This window comes from Capsicum annuum, chromosome 1 (genome assembly GCF_002878395.1).
Source record: "Capsicum annuum cultivar UCD-10X-F1 chromosome 1, UCD10Xv1.1, whole genome shotgun sequence".
Classification (NCBI taxonomy): Eukaryota; Viridiplantae; Streptophyta; class Magnoliopsida; order Solanales; family Solanaceae; genus Capsicum; species Capsicum annuum.
The window spans coordinates 230414932-230432183 of record NC_061111.1 but is presented as its reverse complement, the minus strand read 5'-3'; the positions used below and the strand labels follow the sequence as shown (position 1 = coordinate 230432183).

The window sequence follows — 17252 nt, the reverse complement described above, 5'->3', positions numbered from 1 at the left end:
GCGACTAACTCAGCACTCTCAACAGTAGTCACCCCCATGATATTTGTCACTTTTTGGACCTGATTAATGAATTCCTGAGGGTCTTTATCTACCTTAAACCCGAGGAAAGTTGGAGGATTCATTCAGGTAAAGTCCCAAATCCTAGTTGTGGCTGAGTTGGCCACTGGGTTGGCCAAAATAACTGTTGGCCTCTCATTATGGGTAGCTACTGACTGAGCAAGAGTGGTAAATTCAGTTTTGAATTTCGTATGAGAAACATGATCGACCAAAGGATCTTCGGGCTGAGGAGCTGACTGGTTTCTTCTCTTTGGAGGCATGTTCTGAAATCAAGAGAAGAAATAAATTTGACTGAGAGATTTACTGGTGATTATGCTCATAGGCACAACATAAATACTGAAAGAGGGAAAACTGTTTCTTAAAACATCTCACAGCCTCCTGCACATAAATATGGCATGCAACACACCCATGTACAAGATTCTACTAGATGCGACTTTCAAACTTCCTAGGACTCTATTGAACCTTAGGCTCTGATACCAAGTTCGTAACGCCCCGATTATCTAAACCAGAATGCTACACGGTGCTCATGACCCCAAAGGACCACAAGCTAACCCATGACTAATATCTATACCTGTACACTACATAATATGACATGAAAATATGGAAACATGCACTAAAAGTCCATAAGTTTCAATACTGAACATAAATGAATAATGATAACGTTTGCATAAAGTGGTATCACAATACCAAAACAAAATTGAAGTCTAAATCTGATAATACTGTAACCTACTAAAAGCCTCTAATTGTTAGAATACTCTAGATAAGGAGTTGATGGATATGTCCCCAACTAACTCCGTCAACTGAAAACTAAACTGATATGATAAAATAAGATCACGTCCTCGGAGAATAAGAACTCACTGCTAAAAACTCTGAGTACTGGAATGTTACTGCTGCTGTTAATCTGGAAGTCATGTCTCTGAACCTATGGTGTAACATATAAAGAAAGCACCATAGCGCAAATGCGTCAGTATAAAGGGATGTACTGAGTATACGTGTGAGGTAGGCTATATGCAAGGGTTCACATGTATGAGCAATACTAGCTGACTGGCTAATATAAACGTAAGAGTGTATTTATTGATACATAGTAACTGAGATCGTGAAAACATGATAACTGAATGTATATACTAATGACATGAATTTACTGATATCTAACATGACTGATAATGAGTTCTGATAACTGGTAACATGAGTGACTGTGTCTGACAGTCTTGAATCTGATGGAACTATCTGAGTTTCATACTGTAACTGAGTTGACTGTATCTAACAGTCTTGACGTACTATATTCTGATGAACTATCTGAGTTCTTTGCCTGAGATTGATACTGAAACTATGGGAAGTAGTCATCTAACCGACATGCCCCAAATGCGTTATAATAGCTGAGCTGGGGTCCAATCTGTGCCCTGATTGGAAGGGTGTCAATACCACGCCACTGGTAAAGATAAGTTGTGGGTAACCCTCATCTGACAGTGTTCTCAAAGAGAATAGTGGGGCTCTCATCTGACAGCTCTTATCCATCTCATCAACCCTCATCTAATAGTGTTGATGTCTCAAACTATGCTGGTTACATAGTTCTGGAACGTAAGGATGATTGCTAAGAATCATACCCTCATCTGACAGTATGTGTTCCCATCCTTGGGTTCACTCGATGCTAATTTCTACTCCCATCTGCAGAGACTGAACATGATTAACTGACTATACATGGACTAAGTTACTAACTTTTGTTGACTAATAGAATATTACTGCTATCTAATAATTAACTGAGATTTTTGAGATTTCTTGAGTCACATGACTGACTGAATTCTATGAAATATGGTCGGACTGAGGATAACATGAAAACATGACTCTAGCTCTAGGCACACCGTTATACTTTTCGGGTACAAGTACCCCCAAAACTCGATGGAAGGAAACTGACACAACCATACCACTTCCTGATCATAGGGATAGAGTTCATAACTCATAATGATATAAATAGGGGATTTCATACTTCACATGGTTATCATATTCTGTTCATGAAAGGGAATGCATATAACATGTACATACTTGAATGATTTCACTATCATGAATATTGCATAACACAACAATCAATACACTGCAATAGCATGGAAATTTTGTTGAATCATGAGGGGTAACTTGGACTTGTCATTTAAGTACTATTGAGTCATAAGGAACATGATTTTATCATTCTAGGTATTTTATCAAACACCTTACATGCACACTTTATTGCATAGGTGAAATCATTAATTTAATTATCTTAAACCACCCTAATTTCATGGGTTTCAACTAATATGTTCACATACTTCATAGAAAACACATCAAGGTATCCTCTTGAATCACCAATAACAACCATCAACATGAATATAATCACCCAACACATAAAAATCATAACTTGTTATTTAAAACTTGGTTCTTGAACTCCATGGATGAAAGGAATCCGTGGATGAACACTACGCATACCTTATTTCGTGAATCTATCATGGTTGACGGAGAGACTTTCTTGAAATTGGATCTTCTATGGAAACCCTAGCTTATGTTCTTGATGATTTTGGAAAGAATTTCAGCAAAAGGAGTATATTATGGCATAAAATGGCATCAATCCCGTGTTAAAGAGGCTTATATAGTGTGGGGAAAAGGTCTATTTTACCCTTAAAAACGTTGAGCTGGGAGCTAAAATTTTTGGCAGCGTGCAATGGAGCATGCATCGCATGCTCTAGTTCTCCGCACTAGAGCATACGTCGGATGTTATTTCACATGCTAGGACCATGCGATGAAGCATGCGTCGCATGCTAATCGCATGATGCTACTATTTTGAAATCCAAAAATGCCCTAAACGGATTCCAAAAATTCTGAAACTCAGCCGGAATGTACTATTACCTTGCCCCATTGTGACGCACAACTTGAAAATTGCAAAACAGAGGTTGGGAAGGTCGAAAAATAAATCTCCGAAGTTCGGAGGTCTAAAATAAAACTAAGTGTTGAACGCTTAGCAAAATTTTCAAAGTCTTGGAGCTTATATTGAGCTTCAAAGAGCTAAACGAGTTGAATATGAACGCAACGTTTTTGCGGGGTCTTACAGGGGTCTAGCATGGGGATCGGGCCGATAGGCTTGATCCTAGAGCCCACCACTGATACTAGAGCCCACCACTGATCCCGATGGGGGTGCGGGGACGAAGCCCCCGCGGTATGGACCTTTATGTTTTTGGACCTAGGACTTATTTGTATGCACATATTATATAAGTGCATTTAGTGGGTTGTTTTGTGTATTCAGAAAATACGTAAGTGAGACAATTCGTCTCCACTTTGTACTCTCTCTCTCCATTATAGTGAAATCTCCTCTACCTCTGTCCGTGATTTTTCCAGCAAGGATTTCCATATAAATCTGTGTGTTCTTGTTTTTCTTTTTGCTTGTTGTTTGCTTAATCCGTCCGAATCATAACAGTGGTAAAGTTCAAAGTTATACAAATACTTAATTGTTGGTTGACAAATTCAATTTATTACGATGTTTGGTGATTAGAGCATGAATTCATCAAATATGAAAAATATATGAAAATCAAATCAAATTAGAAAAATAACTCACCATTATTGAACAAATTTGTAGAAGTAAGTTTGAATTTGGAATATGATTTTATAAGATGCTTGGAATGGTGTTGTTTAGACTTGTTGGAGATGGTCTAAATAGGTTGTCTACAAAATACAAAGGCAGATGGAGATTTAGATTGCTTTTAAACGACGCTTGCAATTTACATGTGAAAAGTTAAAATTAAAGAGTTGTCAAATAAAAATAAAATATTCTTTTTAAAACAAATTTAAAAAATAAATAAGACAAAAGAATAGCACAAGGTCAAAATTTGAATGGACTCGAAAGCTATTAAAATTGCATCCAAATTAGCAAATCATGTGTTCTAAAGAATGAGTGGGTCATCTCTTAATAGTTGACGGGTTTAGAAGGATGATGGAAAGGGAGGGGATTAGTTAAACTCTTTCAAAATATATACAAAATTGACTAAATAGGATAAATTCTGAAACTATAAATTTATTTTGGTAATAATGAGCTTGAGCTAAGTGATATTAAGTTTAAAAAATCTCAATAAAAAGAGGAAGCCATATGAATGTAAATTTAAAATATGGCTATTTGGATGAAAATTAGGGTGCGTTGGATTGTATTTTTCTCGTTAAACTTTTTCAGTTCGTATTTAAGACATGTCTTAAATCATGTATAAATATCAAAGGTAAAATTAAAAAAAATAGATTTATTATTATTTTTGGTTTAACCATCATTCCACCAAGTATCCTAGATTCCTTGTAATCAGATGCACGCCAATTAAGTTTTATTTTTTTAATTATTTATTTAATTAAGAATTTGATATTCACTACTCGTATGAAAATTCTATTTAATTTGAATTCATGTATTCAGGACCCATTTTTTAAGATGAGACTTTTACTAGAATATTTTTTATTTTGAAAAATTTGAATCTGAAATCTTAATCAACCAATTCTCAGACGTAACACACAGAAATTATTATCACAGCGTAAAGGTCCCATGTTTTCCCCATCGGTCACCATCAAAGAAAAACCATTCGACTACTCCTCTAGTAGTACTATCTGGTAAGGAACGCATATAAATTAGGCCACGTAACCGCCTCACACAACGCAAATTTAACCAATTCTTTCAAAAGTTATTACAATAGTACTCCCATTAACACACACATACGATTCTTATTTTCATGGCAGAAAATGAATCAAGAAAATGGATAATATTAGTAGCAACCATATGGATTCAAGCGTTCACTGGAACCAACTTCGACTTCTCAGCTTACTCCTCGGAGTTGAAAGCTGTTTTGGGAATCTCACAAGTCCAGTTGAACTACCTTGCAACGGCGTCCGATCTCGGAAAGGCGCTGGGATGGTCGTCCGGTTTGGCGTTGATGTATATGCCGTTGTGGTCCGTCATGTTTGTTGCTGCTTTCATGGGATTGGTTGGTTATGGGATGCAGTGGCTTGTTATTCTTGACCTCCTTTCCTTGCCTTATTTTGTGGTTTGTATTATTCCTCTGCTGCATTTTAAAATTCCTATTTTGTTCTTGAAATGATTTAAAGTTATTGAAATATTTAGTAAAAAATTGTTATGAATCATAAAATTCAAAAAAATTTATTTTTTCTTAAACGTGCTGCTAGGTTAAATAATGCTACATAAAATCAGATGGAAAAAATATTTTTTTTTTAAATTCACCACTATTGGAATTAATTTGTGAGCTCAACTTCTATATGGTGAGAAACACTTTTACGTCTCACTTTAAAAAATAGTTGTAAGTAATTATTTTCAAAAAGTTTGGAATTAATAAGTTGAAAATAAGACATGTTAATATTGTTTTAGTGTGAAGTATAAGTTAAATCTGTATTAGATTTGAATTAAATACGAGAAAATGAATCTCTCTTTTTAATTAGTTATGTATAGTATTTTTTATTATTTGTAATGGTTATTCTATTTTTAACTGGCTAATCATATTCTATTTCTAAAATTGATACTAATATAATCTATACTTAAGTAAATTATTTTCAAATGAATTGGTTCTGTTGATTTTATTATTTAAAAATAGTTCATGTAACATCCAATTTCAACAATTTGACATTGTTATAATCCATAAGGTCAAAACATGCTAGTTTATGTTTTCGATTGTCACTTTTTCCTTTTGTGTTTTCTTGGTTGATGACTCTTTTTTCTTCCTTTTTAGTACTAGTGTTCAAACATGAATCATCTATTCCCGTTGCCCTTCTCTTATCATGATGATACTCAAATATTACAACTTACTAGTAAGCTGATCTCTAATAACTTAAGAATTTACTTTAAGGGTGTGTTTGGTACGAAGGAAAACATTTTTCAGAAAATGTTTTTCAATTTTTTCATATTTGGTTGGCTTAAAGATTTTGAAAAATATTTTTCAAATCAACTTATTGACTTCCCTTTACCCCACCCACTAATACTCCCCATTCAAAAAAAATATTTCAAATTTTTTTCTTACACCACTCTTTCTCCCCTACCCCCACCCCCTACTAGTCCCCCACCCCAAAAAAATTAATTTGTTTTTAAAAAAATTAAAATTATTTTCTTGTCTCACCCTTATTACTTATTTTGACAACCCCAACATCCACCTACCAATCCCCTCTCCAAAAAATTAATATTTTTAATTTATTTTTTAAAATAAATTCAAAACTTTTTTCTTCTCCCTCCTTTTTTATCCTAGTCGTTCTCATTATTTTTATTAAATATATACAAATACTTTTAGAAAACATATACTTATCCAATTTGCATAACGATCACACGAATATAAGTAAGAAATAACTTATTTTTCTAGAAAATATTTTCCCTCTTCATATTGAACGCACCCAAAAAAAATATTTTTTGAGATCAAAAATTATTTTTCTAAAATGTATTTTTACGCTTTAGCTAAACACTAGAATGTATGTTTTGAAAAATATTTTTTCATTCATCAATCAAATACTATAAAATATTTTTCGAAAAATATTTTTCATCCACCAACCAAACATAGGAAAACAAGTAAAAAATCAACTTGTTTTCCAAGAAAATATTTTCTATGAAAAACATTTTCCTTCATACCAAACACATCCTAAATCATCTCTCCAGACTCTGCACTAAATTATTTCTTCTTTTTTTTTATGTTGAAGTTTGTTTGTTTTCTCTAGAAATATTTTTGAAAAATAATAATTTATATTTGATTAATCAATTTGAAACACTTTTTAAATACTAATACAACAATTTATATTTGGATCAAGGCCCCAAAAGTACTTAATGGAGAAAAGCTACTTCTTTTCAAACTATTTAGAAATACTTTTTTTTCCTAAAAGTTTAGCGAAACACATCAATTCCCAAAAATAAGTAGTATTTTCTTAAAAAAAGAAAGAAAACACTTTTAACTTTCTAGAAATTTAAACACATAAGCTATTAAAAATCTTCAGGTCACTTAGTTTTGAGTCAATTAGATAAAAAACTTTTTTCTTTCTTTCATTACACAAAAATAATCTTGCTTAACTCCGATTATCACAAAAGTCACTTTGATTGAATTATAATAATTTCACCTGAAAAATGACATGAAAGTCTTAATTAATGCTTTAAGTCAATTAAATAAAGTTAATATACTAATTAAGTAATATAGCTCCTCTTCATTACATTTTCTCTCTATTTCATCAAATACACGTCAAGATAATAATTTTTTAAGGTCAAAATTATATTACATTAACAAGTATCATAATCATATTTAAGTCAATAAATTTTGAAAAAAGTGCTTTCTTGATTTTTAGCTCAGAAAATATTTCCACAAATTGTATTTTCATTAATATCATTAACTTCATCTTATAATATTATATTTGAATATGAAATTGGACGATATTTAAGCTGAGAATCGACTAAATGATTTTTTGAGAGTCGAAACCCTAAACAAAAGGTCAGAATTTTTGTTACTGATTCATCATATTGTTACTAACTATTCGAGTTCATATGTATAGCAGTTGATAACATGTGAATAATAAGTAATGAACCCAAACTGTTGGCAACTTTAGAATAAATAAGCAAAGAAAATTCTGACCTTTTGTCTAGTATATTAACTTAAATTGTTAGTAACTTTAGAATACATAAGCAATGAAAATTCTGACCTTTTGTCTATTATATTAACTAGTTTAGTGTATTAATTTTATTTAACTAATCAAATTTATTAATTAATACTCTCACATTATTTTTCAGATAAAATTATTATAAAATTCTGTCAAAGTGACTTTTGTAATTATCAGAGTAAATAAATAACTTTTGTGTCATAAAGAAAGAAAATAACTTTTTTGTAATAAATACGAAACTAAGTGATCATGAATAAAATTTTTTCCACTAAATATTAATCACCTCATTTCTTCCAAATAAAATTGCAGTTCGTTCATTTTTTTTCTTTCAATTAGCTATTTTGCGAAATTCAACAATTAGAATTTACTTTCCTCAAGAAGTAAAATTGACTGTTATAAATCATAAAAATTACAGAAATTGAAGACCACATGAAGAATAGCGGCTCGTGTCAGAATAGTATATTTGTACGTCTGTTTTATATTACACCCGAATAGAATTTCATTCAGAGTGGTCCAAATTGATGTTCTACCAAAAACAGAAGTTATGAAAGGTCAATTTTGTTTGTTGTAGGAGAAAAGTGACACTTGTCCTTTTATCATTTTGTTATTCTTTTGTGAAAACTGTTTGAGCTGCATTAGGCTATGGTCCAAACCACACCCTCCCCTCCATCTATTCGTTTTATTTATTCATAAATCACCATATATTTATTCATAAATTAATATTTTGAAGGATCAAATACACACTTAAATATCTTGATTTTTGTGTTTTATACTTGTCCAACAATACTTGAACTATTATGGGTGCAAATTTTTGTGCTTTGATAAATAGTTTATGGTAAAAAAAGGAATCTCACCTACTTAAAATTTCAGTTATCGAACTCAAAAAATTAGATACTTTAGATAGATTTTGACCCTTTCACTCTTTATATATCTATTTTAAAAGGTTAGCATTTACTAATCCTAATAACTAAAATCATTTTCTCTAAAAAAAAAAAATTACAAATTATTTCTAATATAACAGAAAAAAGAAGGATATATTCTTGATCTCATCCTCGGAAATCTGTCACCTCCTTTGACTAATTGGCAAGGTAAATAATCTGCTTGTTGTTAGTGGGAATTTTGTGAGTTCTCAACCTACTGCTTTTGGCCAGTTCTATTTATACATGTGCAGAAAAATTGAATCATATGTTACGTATGCCTGAAAACCGTTTGAAATTTTTACATATAACAAGTTCATAAACATTATGTACTTACTACTACAAATTTTTAATTCCCATCGACTCACTTCGTTGACTAATCTTTGACATGTAATAATGTCACACACATTATGAACTTACTGATTCTAATTTTTTATTTCGCCTCTACTCATTTCGTTGACTAATGGTTTACAGGTATTTTTCCTTTGCTTGTTAGCTGGATGCAGCATCACTTGGTTCAACACAGTTTGTTTTGTTCTCTGCATAAAGAATTTCCCTTCTAACAGACCATTAGCACTTGCACTCACTGTCAGTTTCAATGGAGTTAGTGCTGCCTTATACAACCTTCCAGCAATTTCTTTAAACCCTTCTTCCACTCACATTTACCTTCTTCTTAATGCCTTCATTCCCTTAATTACTTCAATTGCATCACTTGTCCCAATTCTTCGACAATCCCCTGTCAATCCCCTGCCATCTAATGGCATCAAACAAGAGCAGCTCATATTCGTCGTACTAAATTTCCTAGCTCTAATTACTGGCATGTATCTTCTCTTTGTACATTCACCTGATTCATCAACAGCTCGTGTAATTTTTGCTGGTGCTATTTTACTACTTGTCCTTCCGTTGGGAATTCCAGGCATTATTTATGCACGTGATTGGTTTCAACATAAGCTATTCTCTAGTTTTGCTCTTCAAGGTTCCGGCTTCCTACTCGTTGATGCTGATGATCTTGACTTCCATAAAGAGTTCCTTAGTCGCGAGAATAGCCAGATCAATGTAACGTCTTATGCTGTCAATGGTGATGGACCGACTCTTACATTAAGCCTAACGAGGATTATAGGCACCGGTGGAGATAGTGAACAAGCATGTTGCGGGAAAATAATTGAGAAGGATCAGTTGTTCATGCTTGGAGAAGAACATAAGGCAGGAATGCTGGTTAAAAGATTGGATTTTTGGTTATACTATCTTGCTTACTTTTGTGGAGGAACAATTGGGCTTGTGTATAGTAACAATCTTGGACAAATTGCACAATCACTTGGACATAGTTCAATGACTTCTACTCTTATTACATTGTACTCATCCTTCTCCTTCTTTGGTCGCTTGCTCTCTGCAGCTCCAGATTTCATCAGATTGTAAGTAAAAGCACACTTTTCCTTTGTTTTCTTATTTTCTATTGGACGTATGAAAGGGTGAAGAAGGAAATGCAATGTGCATAGTCAGATAGAGCGAAAGGTGACCGGTTAAACACACTTGTGTATATAGGCCAAAAATTACTTTTAGAAACTTTGAACACCCTAGGCGATATTTCTGTTTTCGCCACTGAGGGAATGGATCATGACTCTCTATGTATACTGACTTTAGTGGTTGCATTAGTCATAAAGGTGGATTAGGACAAGTGTAATGAACTCATTGCTCAAAATATATGTACTTGAGCAAAATAATAACAAATACATGTAATAAGATCACTCACATTTTGGACCGACTTGACTCTGGATCATGAATTTGTAGACATACCATACATATAGACATGATGATTTGAGTTATGATTGGAAACCAATGAATTTCGCAGAAAGTTTTATTTTGCAAGGACAGGTTGGCTAGCAATTGCATTAGTTCCAACACCAATAGCATTCTTCTTGGTAGCAGCAAGTGGAAATGAGGTAGCACTTCAAGCAGGAACAGCATTGATTGGATTGAGTTCGGGATTCATCTTTGCTGCAGCAGTGTCAATAACATCAGAACTCTTTGGTCCAAACAGTGTTGGAGTCAACCACAACATTCTCATCACAAATATCCCTATTGGATCACTCGTCTATGGTTTCCTTGCGGCTCTTATTTATGATAATAATGCTGCTGCTGGTAAAGCCACTTCTTCATTAATACAGATGATGACTGATACAGCGGTTTGTATGGGAAGGAAATGCTACTTTTCAACTTTTATCTGGTGGGGTTGTCTTGCCCTTTTAGGACTTGTTTCAAGTGTGTTGTTGTTCTTAAGAACTCGGCCTGCTTATGAGCGATTCGAGCAAAATCGTCGAACAAATTTGTTGGCCTGATAATGGAGTTTAGCTTACAAAATTTTCTTGAAGAGTTGTAAGTGGGTGTCTGGAATGACTTTGAAAGTGGGTGGTCTTGAACTTTTGACCTCGATTGTCCCAGGGGTAAAACTTCAAGTTTAACTTGTTTTGCTCATGGACAAATAAGAATTAGAAGTTAAGATCACTCGTTTTCAAGGTCATTGGGTGTACTTGGTTTTTGTGGACATACATACATTAGTCATGTGTACAAATTATTTTGAATGGCTGGTTGAATTATTGGAACCTCATGGGCTCTTACTCTTCTAATGCCGCATGCTGTTCTCGTCCACAAACCCATCACAATTTATTGCTACATCTGATGAGTAGAAGACTCAATTCGATACAGTTCAATACACCAGTAGGTTTAATGGAATGTTTAACTGCTAATTTCGGGCGGTTCTGTGCACAACGTATTCTACCTTCACTGGGAAAGAGTCACACTCCAGGGGGGTGGGGGTGGGGGTGGGGTGGAGTAATGCATGTTGTCTATGACTCTATTCTAACGCAAGCATTAGTGGTTGATTTCACAGCTCAAACCTATAGCCAAAGGTCAATTAAAGTAATTTTTATCGTTACTTCAAAATTCTTCTCTAAGGAGTTTGAAAAGTCCACGGATTCAAAGTTTTGGGGTTTAAGTTCCACGTAAACTTTTTTTCTTGCTTGGACTTGCAGGAAACTATAATTAATGATCTTGAATATGAGTGATCTCGAACTTTTGACCTCCACTTGATCCACACAAACAAATCTTTAAGGTCAAAAATCAAAATTTGTTAATTGGCCTGAAAATATTGTCCATGTAGGAAGCGGGATCAAAAGTTTAGGACCAACCACTTCAAGGTCAGTCTTGCGAATTACCTTTTTTTTTTTTTTGTTCATATTAAGTAATCAATCCATTGAAGGGGAGCCTTAAAGTAACTGGTAAAGTTGTTACATGTGACCAGAGGTCATAGATTCAAGCCTTAGAAATATTCTCTGACAGAAATGCAAGGTAAGATCGCGTACAATACACCCTTGTAGTGGGGCCTTCACCAGAAATCATAACCCATCCATTTGAGTGCTCTAATACTCACGTAACTTACTTCATAATATATTTCATGATATAATATGCCATTCTACTGCTTTTTCAACTTCAATATTATTAATAATGAACATAGCTGATGATTATTTCGTTGGCTAGAGCTTCAATTGCCTAGCATGTAAATTAAAAAGATTAAAGTCGTTAACTTAAAAAACTATGCTGTTTCTTTCCGGATGATAGTGCACATCGGGTTGGCTCATTTGTTATCTTAAGATATACACATTTCTGACATCTACTCAATATTATTAATTGAATGCCGGCAATACTTTTTTGCTGGAAACTATTCTATTTGAAAATATAAAAGCAAACCCAATTAAGATTTATTCATAAATTACCAGATCAAAAGGTAGACAGGGACAATTTCTATGTGGATTTAAGTTATATTGATAGTATAAAATTCTTTTACACCATCAACTGCAACAAGTTAGTTATCATTTTTGCTAAACTTATAATCAAAAGATATACCGGTAACAACATAAGTAACATAATTATGTAAATGCTTTTTACAGTGCCAGTGCTATACAACATAAACTCTTTCCGTATATACTTCACAGGAAATCTAGTCTGTCCAGAATAACGAATAACATCAAATATATTCCTAAAAAGAAAAAGAATAATATGTTAATGGTAGGTACAAAATGTTTCATTCTTAATGCAAAGGAACAATCTTTCATAAGCCAAAGCCATCTTCTTTGCAGTGAACATAGAAGCTGCATATTCCCTACAAGCCTTTCCTCTTCTTGCTAATTTTTCTCTTCCTTCTTCAACTACTCGTTCAAGTGCTTCTACCAATGACTCCACATTTGGTGTAAACATAAATCCATATTCATCATCCACAATAATTGTGCCCTTTATACTAGGAAATCTTGAAGCCATAATCGGTTTTCCACTCATCATTGCTTCCATTAATGTAAGATCAAGGCCTTGTGGTCTAAGTGTTGGATTCACAAATATGTCTATTGAGTTATAAAATGCTTTTAATTCAGATGGATTCATTGAACCTAATACTATAACTTGTGGTCCTAAATCTTTGTACCTTTGTAACCAAGGTCCAGAGCCAGCTACTATTAAATAAACATTAGGGTATTTTTCTTTGAGTTGTGAAAACGCTTCATAAAGTAAAGGGTGTCCTTTATCTTTTACCAATCTTCCAGCTACACCAAGTACTATGCTTGCATTTCGTGGCACGCCTATTTTGGATCCAAAATCATGGCCTAGTCTTGAATCTTCACCAAATTCTTCTTCATCCACTCCATTGACAATCACATGGACTCTTCTTCTTGGAATTTGGTATATATCTCTAAGCATTTCTCCACAACTATCACTTATGGCTACATGGTGTGCATAGTTATGAAAAAATCTAATTTCATTTAACACCTTTGGTATCATTCCTTGTAGGCCTTGATTAAAAGTTGAAGACATAGGTTCGTTTGGATTTCTAGCTAAATCTTGGAATATCCTTGATTGTACACTCTCTAGAGCTATTCCATGCCATGATACCACGAGATTCGAAAGGCCAAGAGCTACATGATGAGGCAATGCCACACTTTCTGAGTGAATTACATCGAATGGTTCTCTCTCATTTTCCTTTTCATAGTGCTCCCATGCCTTATTGTAACGCCATTTCCCTGCCTCGCCCTCATGCCAATGAATAATAGGTGAAAGATTTGGACTTTGTGTAGAATCATCGATCATATGTGATGTAGTTGGAGTAACATGTTCCATAGGAGGTGAAGTGAAGACATGCACTTGGTGTCCACGACGTGCCATAGCCATATGCAACGTATAGGCATGACGCTCCATGCCACCAGGGGTAGCACTCATAGGCCATTTCCTTGAAAAGACCGCGATTTTTAGAGTTTTCAATGTGGGATCTTTATTATTGAACTTCAAACGGTTCCATGAAAACTCAGCATCACGTAGATCACCGGACCAAGACTTTATTTTCAATGAAGTGCTTGTGCAAATGGAGTTAGTAGGGGTATGGAGGAGGAGAAGAGTTGGTATGGTGAAAAGAACAATGAAAAAGAGGGTGGTGCATAGGTTAGAATTAAGAGAAAAAAGGGGCTTTTTAGGCTTGTTGAATGCCATTTTGTTTGAGAAAAAAGTGAAGGAGGTGTACAATTATAGGTATGACTTTAATTTGTATAATGAAGCCTTTTTTTTTTTCAACGTTGATATGCTAAGGAAAGTGGTAGTGGTGGGAAAGTTTGGCACATATGCACGCACTTAAGCAAGTGCACATTGGACCATTGGGTTGGCATATTGCTTGCTTTTTAGTGCGTTCCTCACGCATACTGCAGGAAAATTTAAAGTTGGACATTATTATATATGTTTAATGAAATTTCATGTGTAAGGCTTGAATAAATTTTAGGTATAAAGCATGCAGCCAAACCGGGCTCTTATTTGGCTTTATGTAGCCTTTTCAGAAACTTTATTTTTAGTTTTATATCTTTTGGCTTTATGTAGTCTTTTCACAAATTTATTTGTAGTTCTATATCTTTTTTATAAGAGATTTTTAGTTTTATAATGAGAGATCTATCTTCATTTATACACCCTAATAAATAATTTTTTTATTTAATTTGTAAATGGTCATAAAAGATCATTTCCTTTAACAGTGTTTGATGTTTTTCAAAGAGTGATTTATTGATTTATTTTTATATTTACCTTTTATTTACTGTTCTAATATGTTTATTGCTAATATAGAAAGTAATTTTAGATAAATACGTGCTCTTTTAATGAAGGCATGCTACCGGATAGAGTGATTTTTTTTACAAATGAAAAAGAGTAAGATTACAAGGAGGAAATAATTAAGGGGAAATTATGCAAAATATTCACCGAGTTAAATTTTTTACATAAATAATAATCCACTTTAAAAAAAAAAAAAAAAAAAAAAAAAAAAAAAAAAACTGAAAATGGCCAATTGGCCATTATTTTTCCTTTCTCTCACTAGCCACTCGTATGAAAAAAAAAGAATATTTGTTGTTTTACCAAAAAAATGTCGGGCCACATTTGTTACCGTGGAGCCATTTGACCATTAGGCCCATTTTCTTTCAAATATTAAAAAAAAAATATATGTGTTTTTTTTTGCTGCACTATTTTAAAATAATAAAAAGTTATTATTTAAAGTTTTTTGTTACTCTTTTGAATTTTTTCCTTTTCTAATTGTTTCACTTCTTTTATGAAAAAAAAAAGAATTTTTATGTTTTTTAATTGTTTTTTGTTTATATTTTTATTTATTAAGGTTCATGGGAGCGCATGACAATCAAATAAATATCGATATCGATAGATAAATAGTTTTTTGTATAATATCGCTATACGATTATACACCATTCATACAATGTCAATATATGACATACCTATTTATAAAATATCGATACATGTCTATATATTATTTATACAATATTGGTAAATATTTGTACACCATTTATACAAGTCAATACATTACATAACCATTTATACAATATCAATACATGTTTATACACAGTCATACAATATCTATATATTACATACGCATTACATACATGATATAACTATTTGTACAATATATATACATGTTTATGCGCCATATAATATCAATACACATTTATACATTATTTATACAATATCGATATATTACATATACACTATATAACTATTTATGCAATATCGATACATTACATCTACATTATACAATTCTTTGTACATGATATGTATATATTGATACACCATTTATATAATATTGATACATGAAAAAAAATTGTACGTAAAAAGTTTGAAAAACACGAAAAAAGTTTTTATTTTTTTTTTTAAAAAAAAAAAAGCAGCAACAAAAAAAACAACTAAAAAGTTTTTCTGTAAAAGACCTGCTGACAAAAAAAGAAAAAGGAAGAAAGTTGCCTAATGGTCATTTTAAGTACTAATAGACAAAATCTTGATATTTTTGTTTAAACTACCTACTTTTTTATGTACAAATGAAATTTCCTCAATAATTAATTTAATGGTATTGAGGTTCGTAGAGTGAAATCGGTATTGTTTTTCATGGGCTAAGCACATGAAAATTCCTTTTATTGATGATAATATCTGCTCGAATATCATATTAAAGTGTGTGATCAATTTATGTAAAAGTTAAGCTATTAAAAAAACCACATCTTTTTTATTTAATCTTCCCGCTTTAATAAACTTTTGCTTGCGTAATTAAGCATGGTAAAATGATCAGAGTAACGATATTGTTGCCTTGTTAGCACATGTGAGCTGCAAGATTCTTTTCCGTAAACACTTTTTACTTAAGTAATACTCCTTCCGTTTTGAAATAAGTGAATTGTTAGGGTATTTATTAGTGTTTCAAAATAAGTGAATCATTGAATTTTTTTCCAAACTTACCCTTATGATTTGATAACCAATTAACTTTTAAAAAGATATTACAACGTCAGCTTTTTTTTTCTTGGAATAAAAATGAAAAATTGCGTTAAATTTATGTCTTTAATGCTTTTTCCTTAATCTGTGTGTCAAAATTCAACAATTCATTTATTATGAAACGGAGGGAGTACGTAACTTTCATGTTTTTACTTCCTCCATTTAATTTACATACCTATCACTTCTATAAGGGGATTATAAAGTTCGTTTATATATAGGCACTACTGTTAAAAAAAAAAAGGTTGGTTTTCATAATAAGTAGCCTTTATATTTCTTGACTGTATTTTGTTTTGAGTCGAGGATTTATTGGAAATAATTTGTCTATCTTACTTCTCAAGTAGTGATACGAACTGCGTACACTCTATCCTTCCTAAACTCCACCGTGTAGAAATATACTAGACATGTTGTATATGCCTCAAATTCAAAGTATGTTGCACGAAAATAAATTAAAATGATGTGAAATTATTGGCTTGATTTTGGACAATAATGAAAAAACATTAGTTACTTACTCCCTTCGTCTAATTTCATGTGGCACACTTTTCATTTTAGTCTGTTCTATTTTATTGCCATCTTATTATAATTCAAAATAACTTAAACTTTAAAATTCTTCTTTTATTCTTAATGAAATAATTTACAACCACACAATTATTTAAGAAATGTTTTAGATCATAAATTTCAAATTCTTCATTTTTTCTTAAATATATGTCAAGACAAATAATAACACATAAAATAAAATAGAGAGTAATAATTATCTAGTTCTCATTTTCTCTTTGCAAAAAAATACTCATATGTATAGTTGCTTGCCAAAGACACAAATGCATTATG

General features: G+C 32.5%; 2 protein-coding genes across 3 annotated transcripts; one reads left to right on the top strand and one right to left on the bottom strand.

Moving 5' to 3' along the window:
* The first annotated feature begins 4666 nt into the window (after positions 1-4666).
* On the top strand, positions 4667-11197 carry LOC107856905 (protein NUCLEAR FUSION DEFECTIVE 4). Of its 2 annotated transcripts, none has more exons than XM_016701869.2 (3): positions 4667-5090; positions 9072-10009; positions 10447-11197. In XM_016701869.2, the coding sequence occupies exons 1-3, from the start codon at positions 4779-4781 to the stop codon at positions 10931-10933; spliced, it is 1737 nt and encodes a 578-aa protein (XP_016557355.2). In that variant the 5' UTR covers positions 4667-4778; the 3' UTR covers positions 10934-11197. The 2 variants fall into 2 exon arrangements, with proteins under 2 accessions (XP_016557355.2, XP_047265365.1); XM_047409409.1 differs by having other exon boundaries at positions 4678-5090; positions 10470-11197.
* Positions 11198-12550: 1353 nt separating this feature from the next.
* LOC107856899 lies at positions 12551-14236 on the bottom strand. The gene has a single exon (XM_016701866.2). It carries the CDS (start codon positions 14121-14123, stop codon positions 12654-12656), a length of 1470 nt encoding a protein of 489 aa, XP_016557352.1. The 5' UTR covers positions 14124-14236; the 3' UTR covers positions 12551-12653.
* Positions 14237-17252: the final 3016 nt, after the last annotated feature.